Source organism: Cebus imitator, unplaced genomic scaffold (assembly GCF_001604975.1).
Source record: "Cebus imitator isolate Cc_AM_T3 unplaced genomic scaffold, Cebus_imitator-1.0 Scaffold732, whole genome shotgun sequence".
Lineage (NCBI taxonomy): Eukaryota > Metazoa > Chordata > Mammalia > Primates > Cebidae > Cebus > Cebus imitator.
In genome coordinates, this window is record NW_016108047.1 from 242,650 (window position 1) to 261,594 (window position 18,945).

The 18,945-nt window shown below is 37.4% G+C and overlaps 1 protein-coding gene across 21 annotated transcripts in view; it reads left to right on the forward strand.

Moving 5' to 3' along the window:
* Positions 1–18,328, forward strand: part of ZMYND11 (zinc finger MYND-type containing 11) — a 124,426-nt gene extending 106,098 nt beyond the window's left edge. For 16 of the 21 annotated variants that reach the window (XM_017519257.2, XM_017519271.2, XM_017519259.2 and 13 more), the window contains 10 exons: positions 573–665; positions 2,133–2,220; positions 2,750–2,805; positions 3,881–3,958; positions 4,917–5,035; positions 9,291–9,498; positions 9,918–9,986; positions 10,808–11,080; positions 11,386–11,571; positions 16,020–18,131. In XM_017519257.2, coding sequence (XP_017374746.1) covers positions 573–665; positions 2,133–2,220; positions 2,750–2,805; positions 3,881–3,958; positions 4,917–5,035; positions 9,291–9,498; positions 9,918–9,986; positions 10,808–11,080; positions 11,386–11,571; positions 16,020–16,142 — 1,293 coding nt within the window. In that variant the 3' untranslated portion in view covers positions 16,143–18,131. Of the gene's footprint in view, positions 1–572; positions 666–2,132; positions 2,221–2,749; positions 2,806–3,880; positions 3,959–4,916; positions 5,036–9,290; positions 9,499–9,917; positions 9,987–10,807; positions 11,081–11,385; positions 11,572–16,019 lie in introns of all 21 variants that reach the window. The other 5 variants (XM_017519263.2, XM_017519275.2, XM_037735144.1 and 2 more) reach the window with 2 other exon arrangements.
* The last annotated feature ends 617 nt before the right edge of the window (positions 18,329–18,945 follow it).

An 18,945-nucleotide genomic window follows, 5' to 3' on the forward strand; every position in this document is an offset into this window, starting at 1 on the left:
TAACAAATATATATATATAGCAATATGAAGTGTGGAGAGCACCCCCATCATATTTCTTTACTGCAGTAAATGATTCTGTAACAGGCAGTTAGATTTTTTTCTGTTTTTGACATAGACATTTTGACATAAGCTGCATGAGATAAGAAACATTTACATTTTTGAGTTTCTTTCATCAGAATGAAGATTTTCATTGATGATGATGACTCTTTAAAATGAAAGGGAACTTTTCAAAATACCCTATCACAACCTTAAGGAATGTCATATTAAACTACATAGTAATATATGTACATTTTTTTCTGTTAAGTTTTAAAGTACTTCCTCTGAGATTTTGCTTTAAAGGTAGAAAATACTGGCCGGGCACCATGGCTCACACCTGTAATCCCAGCACATTGGGAAGCCAAGGCAGGAGGATTGCTTGAGCCCAGGAGTTCAAGACCAGTGTGGGCAACATGGCGAGACTCTGTCTCTAGAAAAAAAAATAAAAAGATAGAAAATATTTTGAGCTTTAGGAATTGATGTCTTACCTGACTTCCTTTAACCACATTTAAATTGATGTACTAACACCCTCTTAGGCTATAGATCTTAATAAAAAGGGGAAGGACAATAAACACCCGATGTACAGGAGGCTGGTGCACTCAGCTGTGGACGTTCCGACCATTCAAGAGGTAAAACCAGTTTCTTTTATTTCCACTTAAAGTAAATCTTTTTAACTAACAAGCTAAAGAATAATTTAGCAGTTAAGCAGATTTTGGTTCCTCTTCTTTCCTTCAAAATGCACCATTTTCCACTTATTTCCTAAAACAAAAGACAGGCATACCTACCAAATGAAGCTTTATTACTTTGTAAATTTCATGTGCTTACTCTAATGCAAATTAGGTGTCATCTTTAAAAGGCCTGCTTTTAAAGATCAGCAACTTAGAGCTTCTTAATCCTTGTTAATTTAAGAAAATGCCTTACAGCCTGGGCAATTTAATATTACAGATGTAAAGAATGTTTCCCAGGTTTAGCAGTGGTACCTGAGAGTTCCTCTCAGAGAAAAAGTAGAGCATAGAATTAATCTGTAGTCTGGGGAAACAATAAAATGAACAAAACAAAGAATATGCCTAGAAAAGTTATTCTTAAAGCTCTTAATTTTACCAGTTGTAGCTGAGGATTGTTAGTTTGTTCATGTTCAGTAACAAATTGCAACAAAATCAAAAATAGAACTGACAGATACGTTTCCAGTCAGGGTTGCTGAATTACTAATTTTGTACCTCATATGTCATGTTGGAAATTTAAAATCTTAAGGTTGGTCATAATAGCCAATAGGGAGACCACAGGAATAATTTTAAATCATCTTACAAGTTTGCTTAGTACTTGAGAAAGACTATGGCTGTATTATTTCAATATAAGGGTAAATGAAGGTTTTTGCCTTAAAAGTAACTAGCAAATCCTGGAACAAAACCAAGTAATTTTAATTTTACCTCCCACCTCCAGATTTTGTAGCCCCACCCATAGCCCCTTCTCCTAAACTGTAAGACCTCTTCAGTATATGTAAGAACCCGGACACCCCTTCTTCCCCACTGCCTTTACTCATGCAGGTTCCTTCCTGTTGAAATTCTCTAAGATTTGGCCCAGAGAGGAACACCTGAGATACTACTTTAAAATTGTTTATAAACCAATTCCTGGCCCCAATTCAGAATTATAAATATGTCTTAGTAGTTTATGGTAAACTGTCACAGAGGCTAACAGTTCTGTTTACAACACAGGAAGATTGAGATTGAAAAAGAATGACAGGTGTGTGCTTAGGGTCTCATCACCCACACTGGCCCAAGCATTCATGCTTTACAAAGCTTAGCAGCAGCTTTCTACATTGTTGAACGAGATGTTCAAGCCATTAAAGTTCACTCTGAAAAATTAATATATATCTATGTGTCTGGGGGATATCCAACCTGCCATGCTTCATTCACTGTATTATTAAAACTGCAGGTAGAGTTGTTGGCTTCTTTCACACACATTCTCTGTCAATAGTGTGGGATGGCAGTAGTCATCCTGATGTCATTCTAGAAAAGTCTACTTGTCCTGTGAACTTGGTCCAGGCAAGTATTTTCTGCTGGTAACTCTTTTTGTCATTCTGTTTTTGCCCACTGCAGAAAGTGAATGAAGGGAAATACCGAAGTTATGAAGAGTTCAAAGCTGATGCTCAACTGCTTCTCCACAATACAGTGATTTTCTATGGAGGTTGAATATTTTTGTGTTTTCTTTCTGTATGCATTTTAAAACATACCATTTCCATTCCATGTTAAGCAATATCTTTTATAAAACATTATATTCAAAGAATCCCTTAATAAGCAATACGTGATGTTAGGGTATAAGCTTAGGAATATCTTGTGATGTCAATTATAGAAGGGACTGGCCAAAGACAAAATCACAGTATAGTCGATGAAAATGTAATTATTCTTTACAGTTTTATATGTATTTGTTTTAGCTGAGAGGTTTTTTTTTTATAAGCACTGTGATTAATTCTGATTGTTTCCCCATTAGTATCACATTATCCAAAGATAAGGTCACTCTCTACCTAGGGAATTAGTGGTTGTATTGGATGGAAAACAAAAACTGCCTGTGCAATTTTATTTTGCTATCGTTATTTTAAATGGACATTTTGGTTTGAAATGGTAGATGTCTACTTTTGTAAACAAAGAAAAATACTAATTTTGAGTCTTATATTTGCAGACTATTGCTTATAGCTAATATCTATCTTTAATTACAGCAGACAGTGAGCAAGCTGACATTGCGAGGATGCTATATAAAGACACGTGTCATGAGGTACCCAATAATTGCACTCTTTCCATAATTGAAATTAATTTATTTCAGGATTCCACTTTTACCTACATTTTAATTGTGCCATTTCCTTTAAATGTCTTTTATTTTCATGTTTGTCATACATGGAAGATAATGCAAATATTTAAAAAAAATTCTGGCAAAACTGTTCAAAGAGAAATCCTGGGAGTCAGATTTAGTTACTATTAACTTCCACAAGGAAACTCTCAGTCACCTTCAGAACTGTTGTGTTAGCTAGATGCTGCATGTGAATGTGTCTTGCTGGGCAGATGTGCAGTAAACATTACCCTCTTCTAAGGAAGGATCCAAATTTGCATCCCTCCTAAACTACATAGGCAAAAAACAAACCCAACCAAACAACAAAGCACATTTTCATACAATAAGTGAAGGACATTTAAGGAAGTATATTTTTTAGAGGTCTTAAAACACTCACCTGTAACCATATTGTCTTTGTAAAAGTTCCTCAATTTATACAAAAAGTTTTGTTTCGTGAATTCATTTCAAATTTGAATTTTTTTATTTGTTCAATAAGTGTTTCCTGAGTGCCTCCTATGTGCCAGGCAATATGTGAGGAGGAATGAGAGGTGATCACAGTGCAGGCCTCCTGCTCATAGAGCCGCATTCTGGAGGAGGAGACTGGGAAAAAGGAAAAAAACAGATAAAATATGTCTGTTTACAAGTAGTAAACGAATGTTGTGAAAGAAACAAGGAACTAAAATAGAGAATGAGACAAAGTGAGGACTGCTGTGACTGGTAGTAGACATTGTTACCTTCCTGAGGAATATTCAGTCTGAAGTGCTAACCAGTGAAGTCCGGGCAGGGCCTGGTCAGACCAGGCTTGTCAGACTAGGCTTCTATTCCAAGTGTGGGCTGAGACCAGGGAGATGGTGCGAAGAGGGCAGTGGCAGGATCTTCCAGTACCATTTACTGAAAACTTTAAGCTTAAAAGATTAAGGATTCAACACCACTTATGTACATGAATGTTAATTTACATGGATACATTTTATTTAATGTGTATGTATATTTTATGTAGGCTAAAATAGTTTCTCTTCTTTTTCAGCTGGATGAACTACAGCTTTGCAAGAATTGCTTTTATTTGTCAAATGCTCGTCCTGACAATTGGTTCTGTTATCCTTGTGTATGTGAAATTTTGTGATTTTTGTTTTTTATCTCTTAAGCATGTAAAGTTTTTTTCCACTTTGGTTAAAGATTATAATACTCCCTAAATTTTTAAAATATCATAATATAGATGATTTTAATGAGTATAAACAACTGAAAGGAAAAAATAACGGCTTGTTAACCATTTCTGATTTTAAAATGAGATATTGAATAAAAAATAGATATTGGGTCCTTTTCCTTTTTGAGACAGGGTCTCACTCTGTTGCCCAGGCTTGAGTACAGTGGTGTGATCTTGGTTCACTGTAGCCTCGACCTTGCCCAGGCTCAAGTGATTGTCCCATCTCAGCCTCCAGAGTAGCTGGGACCACAGGCACATGCCACCACACCCAGCGTCTGGGTCCCTTAATCAAGTGAATTTTTGTTTCTCCTTTCATTCCTTCATGAGAGACCTAAGGCTTTGCATTTGCCTGTAGTTGTATAATTTCCCCAAAATGATACGGCTTCAAGCCGGGCGCTGACAAAGGGCCTCTGAGCATTCTTGGCTGGCAGCCTTGGCTGCCTGAGAGAGCCAGTCCTGTGAGACAGTGCTGTGCAGGCCTAAAATTTCCCCATTTCTAACAAATTCCCAAGGGGTGCTGATGCCGCTGGCCCCTCTGGCTGCACTTGGCAAAGCAGGTGCTCTGTTTGCCACTGTCATGCATGTGGATGGCCTTGGTTTCGGGGCTGCCGTGCTCCAGTCCCAACCTCTTCTGAGGAATAAGGCTCATGTTGGCACCCTGATGCAAATATAAATTTTTTGGTGTTTTTCTTAAAGGTAAAATCAGTCAGTCCCAGAAAAAAAAGTCTCATATGTGTTTAGGAGTTACAAAAGAAATACTTGCGAAATATGGATTATACTTGACTAGTTTAATATTAATGGTACACTTGCATTTAATACTTTAAAAGTAATATAACAAGGTAAAACGTTTAATTTCCAGATACCTAATCATGAGCTGGTTTGGGCTAAAATGAAAGGTTTTGGGTTTTGGCCAGCCAAAGTCATGCAGAAAGAGGACAATCAAGTTGACGTTCGCTTCTTTGGCCACCACCACCAGAGGTAATTCATGACCCCACGTTCAGTGGTCACAGCTGTGTTTATGAAGTCCTTAAGAAAGTCTGATGATTCCTCCATCAGAGACGAAGTTTATTTTAAATTGGGAAAAAAAGAAAAGCACATTATGCTGCCAGTAATACATTCTAAGATGATAAATTATTTCCAAATATTGTTTGCTAAACAGGACATTTGTAATAACTGACACTGTTGAACTTCAGGAGCCCGCTAGTGCTCAGACTGAATTTGTAGTACAGTGGGCAGAAGGGCCTGAGAATGTGGCCATTCCATAATACAGTAATGACGTCACAGTTGCTCCAGCCATCTTCAAGGCTCGGTTAAAGACCTAGACTAAAATAATCTTGTGATCTTAGAATGTGTGTAAATACCTTAAGCGTGCATAAAAATTATAGTTGACCTATGAATAGTGTGGATGTTAGGGTCTAAAGCCACAACAGGAATAAAGAATTCACATGCAATTTATTTGGTTCATTTAACACAGCTATTGAGATAAGGGGAAAAAGTGACAAAAGTCAGCTACATGATCTAATAGTCCTACTTTGCAAGGATTTTAAATTAATAGTCCACGGAGTGTCGCCTGTCTTGCCAGGGGGGAAGTGCAGAGAGAAGCTGCACAATGAGGGATTTTATTCCTCCCTGTAAAATTTTGCTTAGTCTTCATTGAATTTAAATAGAAGTGTAGTTATGAGAAACCTATAAATACTGTAAATTTCCCAAAAGGTAGTTCTGTTCGTTCATAGGTAAATACACACTTACCTGACACTGTCATGTCGAGGAACGTTAGTTAAATAATGATCCAGTAAAATAACTCAATACAAAATGAATGTTTTAGTTACCTTATTTTTAAATGGTAATTTTTAACAGTATATACTTAATACATCATATTCCGTTGGTTTCAATTTCTTATCAGAACAGGCAGGGAGGGAAAGTATTCTTACTAGGTAGGTTAGGGTAAAGCTTTATGTGAGATTTGTGTCCTTGCTTCACCATCTTCTACCCTAATCTTGACACATTAGTCAGTTTCTCTGAGCCTTAGCAAAATATGGGCCTCATAAGAGGTTTTGTAAGGTTTAAAGAAATGTTTATTTAGAGAGACTTAAGCATAGTACATAGCACATAGTGAATAGTCAATAAAGGTCTGCTTTTACAATACAACACATATGCAAGGAACAAGGGGGAAAGTTTGCCTCAATGTTTTTTAACTTAGAAAAACAAGAATTCAGTTATGTTTTTACAGCTATACTACTAGGTAAGAATAATCTGGTAATTAGAACTTTTTACCTATATATTTTTCTTTTCCATCAACTTGCAAGTAGCTTTATAGTGTCTTCAAGCATGAGTGATACTTATTAATAATGAGTTAACTTGTTTTCTGTCATTCAGTAGACTAAGCAGAAAATATTTTTAAAGAATATTTGGGCTAATCTACAGCAGTCCTTAGAGTAATCTGTTACCTGAAGGAGAGAATTAAAACATCAGATTATATTTCCAGAGGTATTTTTTTCCCTCAAGCTTCTTAAGTCCTGCAAGATTTTACCTAAATAATTCTAGACAGATAGGATTCTAAGGACTTTATTTTAGAAAGTAAGAGGCTGAAAAAAGTCACTATGTAATCTTTTTCTGCGATATAATGTGAACAATAAGATATTTGAAGTGAATGATTGCTTAGGATATACGTTATAATCTACCATATTAGAATGTTGGATTTATTTTTAAAAACTGATAAAATTATAATCATGAATTTTTAATTATTTAAGCATCATATGCACCAAAAGGCTCTGGTTAATGAGGAGCCCCTGGTTGCAAGTTTTGGCTAATAGTTATTCTTTTGCTGGTTTGTCATATCATTACATGTAAGTGGGAGGGAAAAAAAAAACCTTCATGGTTTTGTACCAGTCCCTTCTGTACATGCAAATAGAATGTGCTGCTCCTTCCTAAACAATGAGCACGTTGTAAATCTCCAGGAAAAGAGTTGATGTGTTAACATGTGAGAGCTGCTTTAGTGAGGTTTTTGTAAGATTTGCAAGATTTTGCCTGCCGAAGAGAAGTAGCTGGTGGACGGCATGGCCCAGGCCAGGAAACCAAGTACAGGCAAAAAAAGAGGTAGAGCACTTCGGGTTCGTTGACATCAGATCACTGAACCATTTTAGTCTGCATGTGTAGTCAAAGCATTGACAGACGTATAGATAGAGCCAAATTAGACTATTCCTCTTTTATTTAGACTTGCCTTAAATTGTGGGGTGTTTTTTTTGTTTTGTTTTGTTTTTTAAGATAGCATACCCTGTGATAATTTTTTTTTTAACTGAAATCTGATATTCTGTAGTACTGGAGTTGATTAAAAGAGAATAGAACTACATTTAAAGAACAAATGTGAATCCATTTTATTTAAGATAAATAGTTTAAGTAAGGAAAATACTCCTATAGATGACAAGTTCATTCCAGGTAGTAAGCACTGCTTATAACAGAATTTTCAAGAGCAAACTACTTTAAAAAATGAGCAAACCATTTTTATTGAATTTCTACTACATAATGGCAACTTAATAAATAGCTGTTAACTGGAAGACTAAATATATTAATTCAAAATCTAATGGCAAGAAACTCTCCACAAGCATAATTTCATTTGACCTCTGCATTAGAGTTTAATTTTTCAAAGTCCGGTTTACTTTGATACGGTTTTTAACAAAGTACTTAAGGCCAGATGAAACAGTTGATATAATTTTAACAGTAACAATTTTAGCTATCGTTAGCATCTAACGATATAGTTTACTGTATATTTAAAATGTACTTCTAGATTATAAAGCTTGACTTGTACAAACAAGTAGAAATCTGTATTTATGCCTGAGGCACATGTGGCCATGATTCTGTAAGTGATTCCTTCAAAATGGTCATAGGCCCAGTATTTCTGGAGCTCTATAATTACAGGCCAGGGATGAAAACTGTGATATCATATATATTTATAGCAGGAAAAAAATCTTCAACAGAAAACTAAAAAGCATAAATATATGTGTGTTTATAGTACCGTATCGCAACTTGTACTCTGCTGTACAAAGCGTCTGTGACTCATGCATCCATGTCGTTGCCTACCTCATTTGTAACGTTCCCTCTGCCTGGAATCTTTCTACTCATATTGTCTGCTGTTTAGATCTTACTTATCTTTCAAGACCAAGGCCAGATAAAATGTTGTGACCACTCACAACCAAATGAAAACCTCCTCTTCTCCATAGCACCCTGGAGTACCTTTACTACCTGCTGCGTTGCATTATAATTATTCCTTAGTTCTTTCTGACAAAATTGTAAGTCCCTGAAAGACAGAGGCAGCATATGAAGTGCCATCCTGATAATCAGAAGCCTTAAGACCTTGCTGGATTCCAACCACTCATTAATTGTTTACCTTAACCCCTGTGGGCAACATTCTTGCAGCTGTCAAGTGAGGCAATGAAACTCAAGATCACACCACTTCTCCATTCTTTGTAGTGCCTTCCACTGGTACAGGGTAAACATCTGTTGAATACAACATTTGGGATGGATATTAATTTAAATCCAGAAAGAGACCAATGCCCAGGAAAATGTTCTTGAATTTTTAGCATTCTTTCCTATAGAACCAAATATAGTTTTCATTTTCTAGTTTTAGATACGTATTACACATAATTCAGAGGCACTTCTGTTCACAGCTAAGTACATTATTGCTAAGTAATAAATGGCTCTGTTTGTCAGTCTGGTTTCTCTAATGAGTAGAGGCATGATATAAATATAACTTACTTGGTAATATTTTTAGTTCTCATTTTATATGAATATATGTATCTTGTGAAAATTTCTGGGCACTTTCACGTGATTCTTCAGTGCTAACTGCAAATAGCTAGATGGGTTCTGTTAGTTTACAGTATTCAGAAGAACAAATAACTTTAAAAGGACTTACGAAGAATGCAGATATGAACTATGACAAGCTAAGCTGATTACATTGTGAACAATTACGAGGCATTTGTGAATCATTACAATTCTGAGAACTTTTCTTTGTCGACTGTGAAAAACAAACAGATCTCATTTATTTTCTGTTTGGTAACAGTTTGCTTATTCAAGCCATGACTAAGCCTAAGTAATTGTGGTTTTTGCAGTTAAAAGTAATGGCAGGGACTGCAGTGACTTTTGCACCAAGCTAATAGGTGCTGCCACAGGTCACACTTTTACCATCTTTCCTGCCATTTGGGTTGTTTCTCACTATATCTTTACATGCTTTTCCTAGGGCCTGGATTCCTTCTGAAAACATTCAAGATATCACAGTCAATGTTCATCGGCTGCACGTGAAGCGCAGCATGGGTTGGAAAAAGGCCTGTGATGAGCTGGAGCTGCATCAGCGTTTCCTACGAGAAGGGAGATTCTGGAAATCTAAGAATGAGGACCGAGGTGAGGAAGAGGCAGAATCCAGTATCTCCTCCACCAGTAATGAGCAGGTGAGTGTGTCTCAGGAAGGAAGTGCATATTAGTTACTACTTTCAAATGTGGAAATCTTAGCATATACTCCTCACTGTAATGGACAGATGTTGACATTTTCCGTCCCTTTTTTACATTTCTAAAGTGCTCTGCACAAGTAAACCAAAACCAATTCAAATACATACACAGATTTAACCATGACCTTGACTCTGCCAGTGAGAAGAGAGTTAAGGACAACTGCTCATCTCTGAAGGTGCACTAGCTCTTTCAAGCCTGCACTTACCAGAATAGTAATTAAGTCGGTGGTAACTGAGTGGATGGAAGGATGCAAAAGGTAGAAATTTATTCACTTCTCACCTGTGGGTCCACTATGAGTGTTTACAGTAGAGAAGTATTTCTTAGTGTCCGGAATAATATATTACTTTTATAATGCCTACAGCTAAAGGTCACTCAAGAGCCAAGAGCAAAGAAAGGACGACGTAATCAAAGTGTGGAGCCCAAAAAGGAAGTAAGTTGCCCACCTCGCAGTATCCAGGTGGCAGATGAAATAGGAAATATTTTCAAAGTATGTTCAAGATAATCACTCTTGGTGGATACTTGTGAAATTCAGTTGCTGTCAATCAAATAATATCCATCAAGTTGAAACCAGTGTTGTGACTTCCCTGAAATAGCATACATACTCCAAGTCTCTGTCTTCATTAAGCAACACTGACCAAAGCTTGGCTAAGTGGGAAGGGCACATTGCTGCTGATACATTTCCTGGGAACTCTGATACTTTTTTCATTGCATTATTTAAAAACAGCACATTTATCCAGTATGTCAATTATACCAACAATTTAAAAACTTGAAGGAGACTGTGGTTGAGCTCAGCCATGTAAGCCCTGCATGTTTTAAAACTGTGTAAATCTGGGCACATTTCAAACACATATTCAGTGAGAAGTGGTGCAGGGTTTTAGGAAATTTGTTAATCATTCTAGTCCAATGAAGTGATTGTAAGTTGACAATAATTTTTATATTCTATAAATTTTTGTGTTTAGTCTATTTTAAAAACAAAACTTAAAGTATCAGTATGTAATACAATTATAATCATTGTAGCTGTTAACTGCATGTTCTTTTCATTCACTGATTAGTTTGGGGGAGAGTGGTTTATTTTTAATTGTGGCAAAATATACAGAAAAATCTACCATCCTAACCACGTTTTTTTTTAATGGCAGTTTAGTATATGGCTATTTGTATATCACTGTATTCTTATCCTAATAGAGTAGTAGTTCTTGAACTAGTGAATTATATTGCTTTGTTTTGCATCTAAACTCTTTTCTTGGCTTTTAGGAACCAGAGCCTGAAACGGAAGCAGTAAGTTCTAGCCAGGAAATACCCACGATGCCTCAGCCAATCGAAAAAGTCTCCGTGTCAACTCAGACCAAGAAGTTAAGTGCCTCTTCACCAAGAATGCTGCATCGGAGCACACAGACCACCAATGATGGCGTGTGTCAGAGCATGTGCCATGACAAATACACAAAGATCTTCAATGACTTCAAAGACCGGATGAAGTCGGACCACAAGCGGGAGACAGAGCGCGTTGTCCGAGAAGCCCTGGAGAAGGTAATGCTTGTGGCTGTGGTGGGTGCCCTGCTGCAGCTGGCCCTCTTGTCAGGGTTAGGCTCCTTTTACTCATGCATCAACCCAGTAGCAGGTTTTAAAAAGAGCAATATAATGAAACCAATATCTTTTATAGCATTTCAAGTAACAATGATACTTTTCTCACCTAAATTTTTTACACAGGTAATAAAATAAAGGGAAAAAAGGTACCTCATGCAAGTAGAAACTGTGTGTTAAGTTTTTGTTTCCGTGTAGATGGTCTGTGTAAGTTGTGCACTGACCCACTGTGGGGTTTCTTTTCATTCCAGCTGCGTTCTGAAATGGAAGAGGAAAAGAGACAGGCTGTAAATAAAGCTATAGCCAACATGCAGAGTGAGATGGACAGAAAATGTAAGCAAGTAAAGGAAAAGTGTAAGGAGGAATTTGTAGAAGAAATCAAGAAGCTGGCAACACAGCACAAGCAACTGATTTCCCAGACCAAGAAGAAGCAGTGGGTAAATACCAGTCTTTTTTAGATTCGTATTTCTGGAAATGTACCACAGGTATGATGCCAGTTAATTCAGAACGTACCTGTGGCACATGCAAATGATTTCCTGAAATAAGATCAAGTGTGAAATGGTCAGCTTTAATTTTTCAAATTTTACTAAAAGTCCTATGATCTCCCAACCTTAGATCCCATGTTACTGTGTACTGCTCAGAATTATTTTGTTGAGATTATAATGCTTCAGTACCTATTTATTACAATTAACTTATATAATTTCTCCATCTCTGCAAATATTTTATTTGGGCAAATTGGCTGGCCCTGACTTTTACCTGGTGATCTCTGATAGGTAACATCTAAATGGTGAAATTGTAAATGTAATTATCACAATAAATTAAAGAGTTTCAGATTTCCCTGCATTTAACATTTATACATTAGTTCTGTTAAAGAAATCAGTTACTTTTACTTTATAGTAGTGACATCTCATTGGTCTCTACCTTCCCCTTATACCTGACTAACTAATGTCATTTGTCACCGTGTCCTGCTCATGAGTCTTGTGCTTTCCGCCAGCGTGGGAACTTCTGAGTACACAGGAGCCATGTGCTCATCTTTCAGCCGCCATAGCACTCAGTGAATTGGTAGGGAAAAGTTTTGCTCCCAAAAGCTCATAATTTGGTTGGTCTCGGTTCTAATGAACGACTATGTAAAGTTTTGTGATAAACTTTAATTCTTCATTTTATCCAGCCTATGTTATATAAATACACAAACTTTTCATGAAAGAAATATTTTTAAATCTGTGATAAAGAGTTGGCAAGAAGAAAAAGGGAAAGTTACCATATAATTCAGAAAAATAGATTAAGATAACTTGGTAGGAAGAACTGGTGAATGACAAAATAAATATTGTTAACAAAAGACCAGGAGATCTGTGGAGGGAAAAAGATTTTCTGTTAAAAACACAAGCTGCACATTGGGGAGGCACATCCTTCAGTACAAGTGAAAGTGTGCTCTCCAAAGAAAAAAGGAGGTTAGAGGTTTTATAAAAAGGATAAATTTTCCGTATTTTTTTCCCCTTCCTGTAGTCTTTTTTATCGCATTTTAGGTTTTGGGGTACATGTAAAGAACATGCAAGATTGTTGCATAGGTATACATACAGCAGTGTGATTTGCTGCCTTCCTCCCCATCACCTATATCTGGCATTTCTTCCCATGCTGTCTCTCCCCAACTCCCCACCCCGCACTGTCCCTCCTCTATTCCCCCCGACAGACCCCAGTGTGTGATGCTCCCCTCCCTGTGTCCGTGTGTTCTCACTGTTCAACACCTGCCTATGAGGGAGAACATGCGGTGTTTGATTTTCTGTTCTTGTGTCAGTTTGCTGAGAATGATGGTTTCCAGGTTTATCCATGTCCCTACAAAGGACACAAACTCATCGTTTTTTATGGCTGCATAGTATTCCATGGTGTAATATGTGCCACATTTTCCCTGTCCAGTCTATCATTGATGGGCATTTGGGTTGATTCCAAGTCTTTGCTATTGTAAACAGTGCTGCAGTGAACGTTCGTGTGCATGTGTCCTTATAGTAGAACGATTTGTAATCCTTTGGATATATACCCAGTAATGGGATTGCTGGGTCAAATGGAATTTCTATTTCTATGTCCTTGAGGAATCGCCACACTGTCTTCCACAATGGTTGAACTAATTGACACTCCCACCAACAGTGTAAAAGTGTTCCTATTTCTCCACATCCTCTCCAGCATCTGTTGTCTCCAGATTTTGTAATGATCGCCATTCTAACTGGCATGAGATGGTATCTCAATGTAGTGTTGATTTGCCTTTCTCTAATGACCAGTGATGATGAGCATTTTTTCATGTTTCTTGGCCTCATCTATGTCTTCTTTTGTAAAGTGTCTGTTCATATCCTTTGCCCACTTTTGAATGGGTTTGTTTTTTTCTTGTGAATCTGTTTTAGTTCTTTGTAGATTCTGGATATTAGCCCTTTGTCAGATGAGTAGATTGCAAAGATTTTTTTCCCATTCTGTTGGTTACTCATTCACTCTAATGACTATTTCTTTTGTTGTGCAGAAGCTCTGGAGTTTGATGAGGTCCCATTTGTCTATTTTGGCTTTTGTTGCCAGTGGTTTTGGTGTTTTGGTGATTAATTCCTTGCCTATGCCTATGTCCTGAATGGTTTTGCCTAGATTTTTCTTCTGGGGTTTTTATGGTGTTGGGTCTTATGTTTAAGTATTTAATCCATCTGGAGTTAATTTTAGTGTAAGGTGTCAGGAAGGAGTCCAGTTTCTGCTTTGTGAACGTGGCTAGCCAGTTTTCCCAACACCATTTATTACACAGGGAATCCTTTCCCCATTGCTTTTGTCAGGTTTGACAAAGATCAGATAATCATAGACGTATGGTATTCCCTCCGAGGCCTCTGTTCTGTTGCATTGGTCTATATCTCTGTTTAGGTACCAGTACCATGCTGTTTTGATTACTGTAGCCTTGTAGTATAGTTTGAAATCCAGTAATGTGATGCCTCCCGCTTTGTTCTTTTTGCTTAGAATTGACTTGGCTATGCGAGCTCTCTTTTGGTTCCATATGAAGTTTAAGGTGGTTTTTTCCAATTCTGTGAAGGTCATTGGTAGCTTGATGGGGATAGCATTGAATCTGTAAATTACTTTGGGCAGTATGGCCATTTTCATGATATTGATTCCTCCTAACCATGAGCATGGAATGTTTCTCCATCTGTTTGTGTCCTCTCTTATTTTGTTGAGCAGTGGTTTGTAGTTCTTGAAGAGGTCCTTACATTCCTTGTCAGTTGTATTCCAAGGTATTTTATTCTCTTTGTAGCAATTGTGAATGGCAGTTCGTTCTTGATTTGGCTTTCTTTAAGTCTGTTACTGGTGTACAGGAATGCTTGTGATTTTTTGCACTTTGATTTTGTGTCCTGAGACTTTGCTGAAGTTGCTTATCAGTTTCAGGAGATTTGGGGCTGAGATCCATATTGTTCTTTAAGAAATCTCATGGGTGGCTAGTAAGGTTTTGAGGAGCTGGCAAGCTCTGATTGGTGAGGGATGGCAGTTGGCAAAACTAGTCTGAGAGTTGCAGACTAGTTTCATGGTCTGAGTGCTTTTCCCCGCTAGCGTCTTGACTTGGCCTTAGTTGGGTATAATAAGAATGACTGAACTTGTATGATCAACTCACACAATATCATTAGATGGGAATTAAGATGTGCTCAAGATAACAGAAGCACAACACCCAAAGATCCCATTTACAGTAATTCTATGGCTAGGTGCAGGGGTGCATGCCTGTAGTTCCAGTGCTTTGGGAGGCCAAGGCGGAAGGATTGCTTGATCCCAGGAGCTCTAGGTTGCAGAGAGCTGTGATTGCACCACTGCACTGCAGCCTGGGCATTGGAGTAAGACTCTGTCTCTTAAAGAAAAATATTGTTCTCACTTCATGCAGAAACAAGAAAAAGCTAGAAAGTAGACACTAGATTTATGAGTAGAAATCTCTTAAGTTTACTAAAACATCAAGAAAATGGGACGAAGAGGCTGTAATTATAATACTGTCTTTTATAGCTAAAGTTCATATTTTTTGTACTTTAAGATGAGGAATTTGAGGCTTAGGAAATTAAACGGAATGATTAAAAACATAATTGGCTTAGCTGAGCTTTTTCTACTTAACGCATTGTGTCTACTAGACTAGTAAAAGGGTTAGAATTCTTTCTTCTTGGTCGGGTTCGTGATACTACCATTATCTTACCAACCCAGCTTGGAACTTTACTTTTTTCACTCTTCTCCTCTTCTCCCACGACCAAACAAACAGTTCAACCATGTAGTATGGACCTTTGCTATAGGTTCTCTGGGGGAGGAGCACATTGTGAGATGTTTGTTTAGCAGCATCCCAGGCCTCTGCCCACCAGTAGTACCTTCTCCCCCGAAGTTGTGACAGTCAAAATTATCTCCTGAGATTACCAAACAAGATGAAGACTGAGAGAGACTTGACCACTAGATTTGAGGTTGTGAGTGACCTTGCTCACAGCATAGCCAAGGGCATGGTATGAGTAGAGCTACTGCAGTGTATGTAAGAATCATGGGGAGGAGTTTCGGCAGGTCTTTCACGAAGCTTGTGGGGAGCAGAGAAACCCAAGTGGTAGCTGGGAAGGGATGTGAGTCAAGAGCATTTTAAGAAAAGAAATGGGAGCCACCCCTGCAGAGGTGGAAAGAAACAGGTGGTATCATGTACCACCTGACAGCAGCTTGAATTTGCTGACAGCCAGGCATGAGCTGTAGCCACAATCATCCCCAGGGCTCTCTTTCCATCTGCTGTGCATGAAACATATTTGGATTCAACAAAAGGTTGAGCATAAAGATCTTTTAAAACCACCACCTCAAGATCCTGCCATTTTAACCAGTCTCTTACACATCTGCGCCCAAGTCTAAAGACTGCCCGATTTCTTGCCTGCAGTGCTACAACTGTGAGGAGGAGGCCATGTACCACTGCTGCTGGAACACATCCTACTGCTCCATCAAGTGCCAGCAGGAGCACTGGCACGCAGAGCACAAGCGCACCTGCCGCCGGAAAAGATGAAGCTGGCCCTTCCTGGAGTCACCCCGACGATACTCTTTTCAACACAGCGGTTTTTGTTTCCAAGAAGCCAAAATTGTTTAGAATTTGCTTCCCATTTTGCACCAGCCTTTAAACACTTTTCGTGAAGAAATTTTGCACAGTAGTTTAAATCTTTTGTTAATGCTCCTCCGAAGTTTTTCAGGGGGTAAAAGTAACATCAGTGGAGGGTATTATTTTAAATAAATTTTAATTGAGAATTTGTTGCATTTTCAGCAAATTTTAAAACATTTTTAGGTTTTACAGAGATTTTAACCTTTAAACAACAGATCTTTAAAAAACAGGTGAATACAAGTGAGTTTAACAAAGAAACATTTAGAATAGATCTGAATGTAAGAACTACAGAACTGTTTCAGACATAAAACATACTACCTTGATGTGACATTTTTTTCTTAACCTTGTTGAGCTGGTTTTGTTCAGCTTAATTTACTGTTCAAAGGCATTATCTGTTGGTCACACCAGTGGGTATATGATTGAATTTAGGGAACAGGGTTGACACAGCAGGGCTAGTCCTGCATATTTTTTCTTAAATATTTCCCAATTGTGTTTTTCATTATTTCTTTTCAATATATAACTTTTATAACAAATTATTAGCTTTGATCTTGTAGTTTAAAATTGCAGGGAACTGGGGTAATCTTTTACTGAGCTGGATCTTAGAGAAAATGAATATTTAAATTTTAAAGTTTGCACATTTCATCTTTGTCCTAACATGAGTGCTTGTAACAAAATAAATAAACAAAAACAAAAAGCCAAAAACTACCTTTATCCATATGTGAAATTATAGATGAGGCATACAAATTTGTTCAATGCTTCCCTTCCCGTCCCACATACATACCATCTCACTGCCTATTACCTGGTGTCACCTCGTGTATCTAAGTTAATACTAAAAGAAGAGAAAGCACTTAAGTTTCACAGAAGCCGTTATGTTTGTAGTAATGGGTCATTGCCTACTAATGAACCCCATCACTGTACACAGAATGAAGAATAATGCATGTTAATTTCCTTGTATTAAAGATGCCGTGATTTGTAAAAAGTCTGTATTTTGCGGAATGTCTGGATTAAGAAGCATTACCAATAGGAATGGATCGATAGTTGAATAATGATTTTTTTATACATAGATATATAAAATACAGCCAGGAAAACGTAAATTACTTTTCTTTTAAAATATCTCACAATTTATGTGTTTTTTTAAAGACTGATCTTAGACCAAGTCAAATTCCCATTTATCATTAGTTTTTTTTTTTTGAGGTTAGAGAAATAATTTGTAAATATTTATTTAGACCTTTGATATTTATTAAAGCAATTACTCACAATGGAAGTGAAAGAATCAGGAGAAAAGCCTTTTAAAAAGTTTTCTCCAGGTTTGTCAGGGTCACTCTAAAAAAAAAATGTAACTAAGTCTTCTGTGAAATATCATCCATCCAATCTCAATGCTGTTGCAGATGGTGGTGACACAAGTTAATTGACAAACTACTGCCAAATGGTGCACAATATTTTGTAAAAAGTACCCAGTAGCCCCATTTCATACAACATACCTAAATTATGCAGTAACTTGGCATCATCATTCCCTCCTTGTTGCTGTGTAATTAGTCAGTGTGGCCACAGGGTGTGGCGCTGATGGACATGTCAGAATCGAGAACACGTAACCTTCTTTGATTGTTTTTCAGGTTTTAAGAACTTCGATCCACCCCTATGAGAGCAAGTAATTGTGGAAATATTTTTGGTGTAAAATCATTCCAGAGTATGTAATATTTAACTGATAGCTGCATGAAAGTGAGATTCGTGTTACTTTGGCTTTTTTGTCTCTGTTGACACGGTTGCACATTTCCAAGTTACTACAGCGTGAAAACTGTGTGTTTGAAAAAAAAAAAAAAAAAAAAAACAAAATTAAAAAAAGAGATTGTGGCCTGGTTTTGTAAAAGTTTTAGGTAAAATTACAATTGATTGTTTTAGGAATCATTATTAAAAATTTTCTGCAAATCATAAAGCTATATCGAGGTGTTGAGCTTAGCCACTATGCACATTGTAATTATTCATTGTGGCTGTCCAGTTCTATGATGCATTCTGGCATTTTGTAAGCTGCTCTGACTAGCAATATATAGATTCATTTAATGTGTTAACATTGGTTAATAAATGTATTTAAAAAAAAATGGCTTTAGTAATTTGTTGATTTAGTCCAGTCGCCTATATCCAGCCAAATACTACTGTCACTAAATGTTGATCATACAGTGTGGGTCGCTCTTTGGTGACTAACCTGATAAGTGTGTTAAAACATCATTCGTTCACTTAACCAGATCTCAAAAAGACCATATATGATTTACAAAGGAGAGGATGATTATGTATCAGCTGCATATCAATCATTGCAAATCAGCCTGAAAAACATACACAACTCAGAATGGAGCAGATTCTTAATTGGAAGCCAGCTGAGGCTTACCCTATGCTGTTTTCATCTGCTTGTTGGTATGATGATAGTAGAGGGTAGGTGACCAGCCCCAGGTCTTAGTGCCAACATTAACCCAGCCTTAGTCGGTCCTCTCTGGTTTTCATCGTTCATGCCCTTTAGATGTATCACAACTGGGATCAGATAGTTTAGGTCTGAATGTTAAAGTCCTGGATACTGCAGGATTGTAGTAGTAGTATCATTCTGTTCACCCTCATTTTGTCTTTGTTTTTCTAGATCTAGTTTCCTAAGCAACAAGCTTATTGGTCCTCACTTAAAAATGAGGTGTTGGCCGGGCACAGTGGCTCACGCCTGTAATCCCAGCAC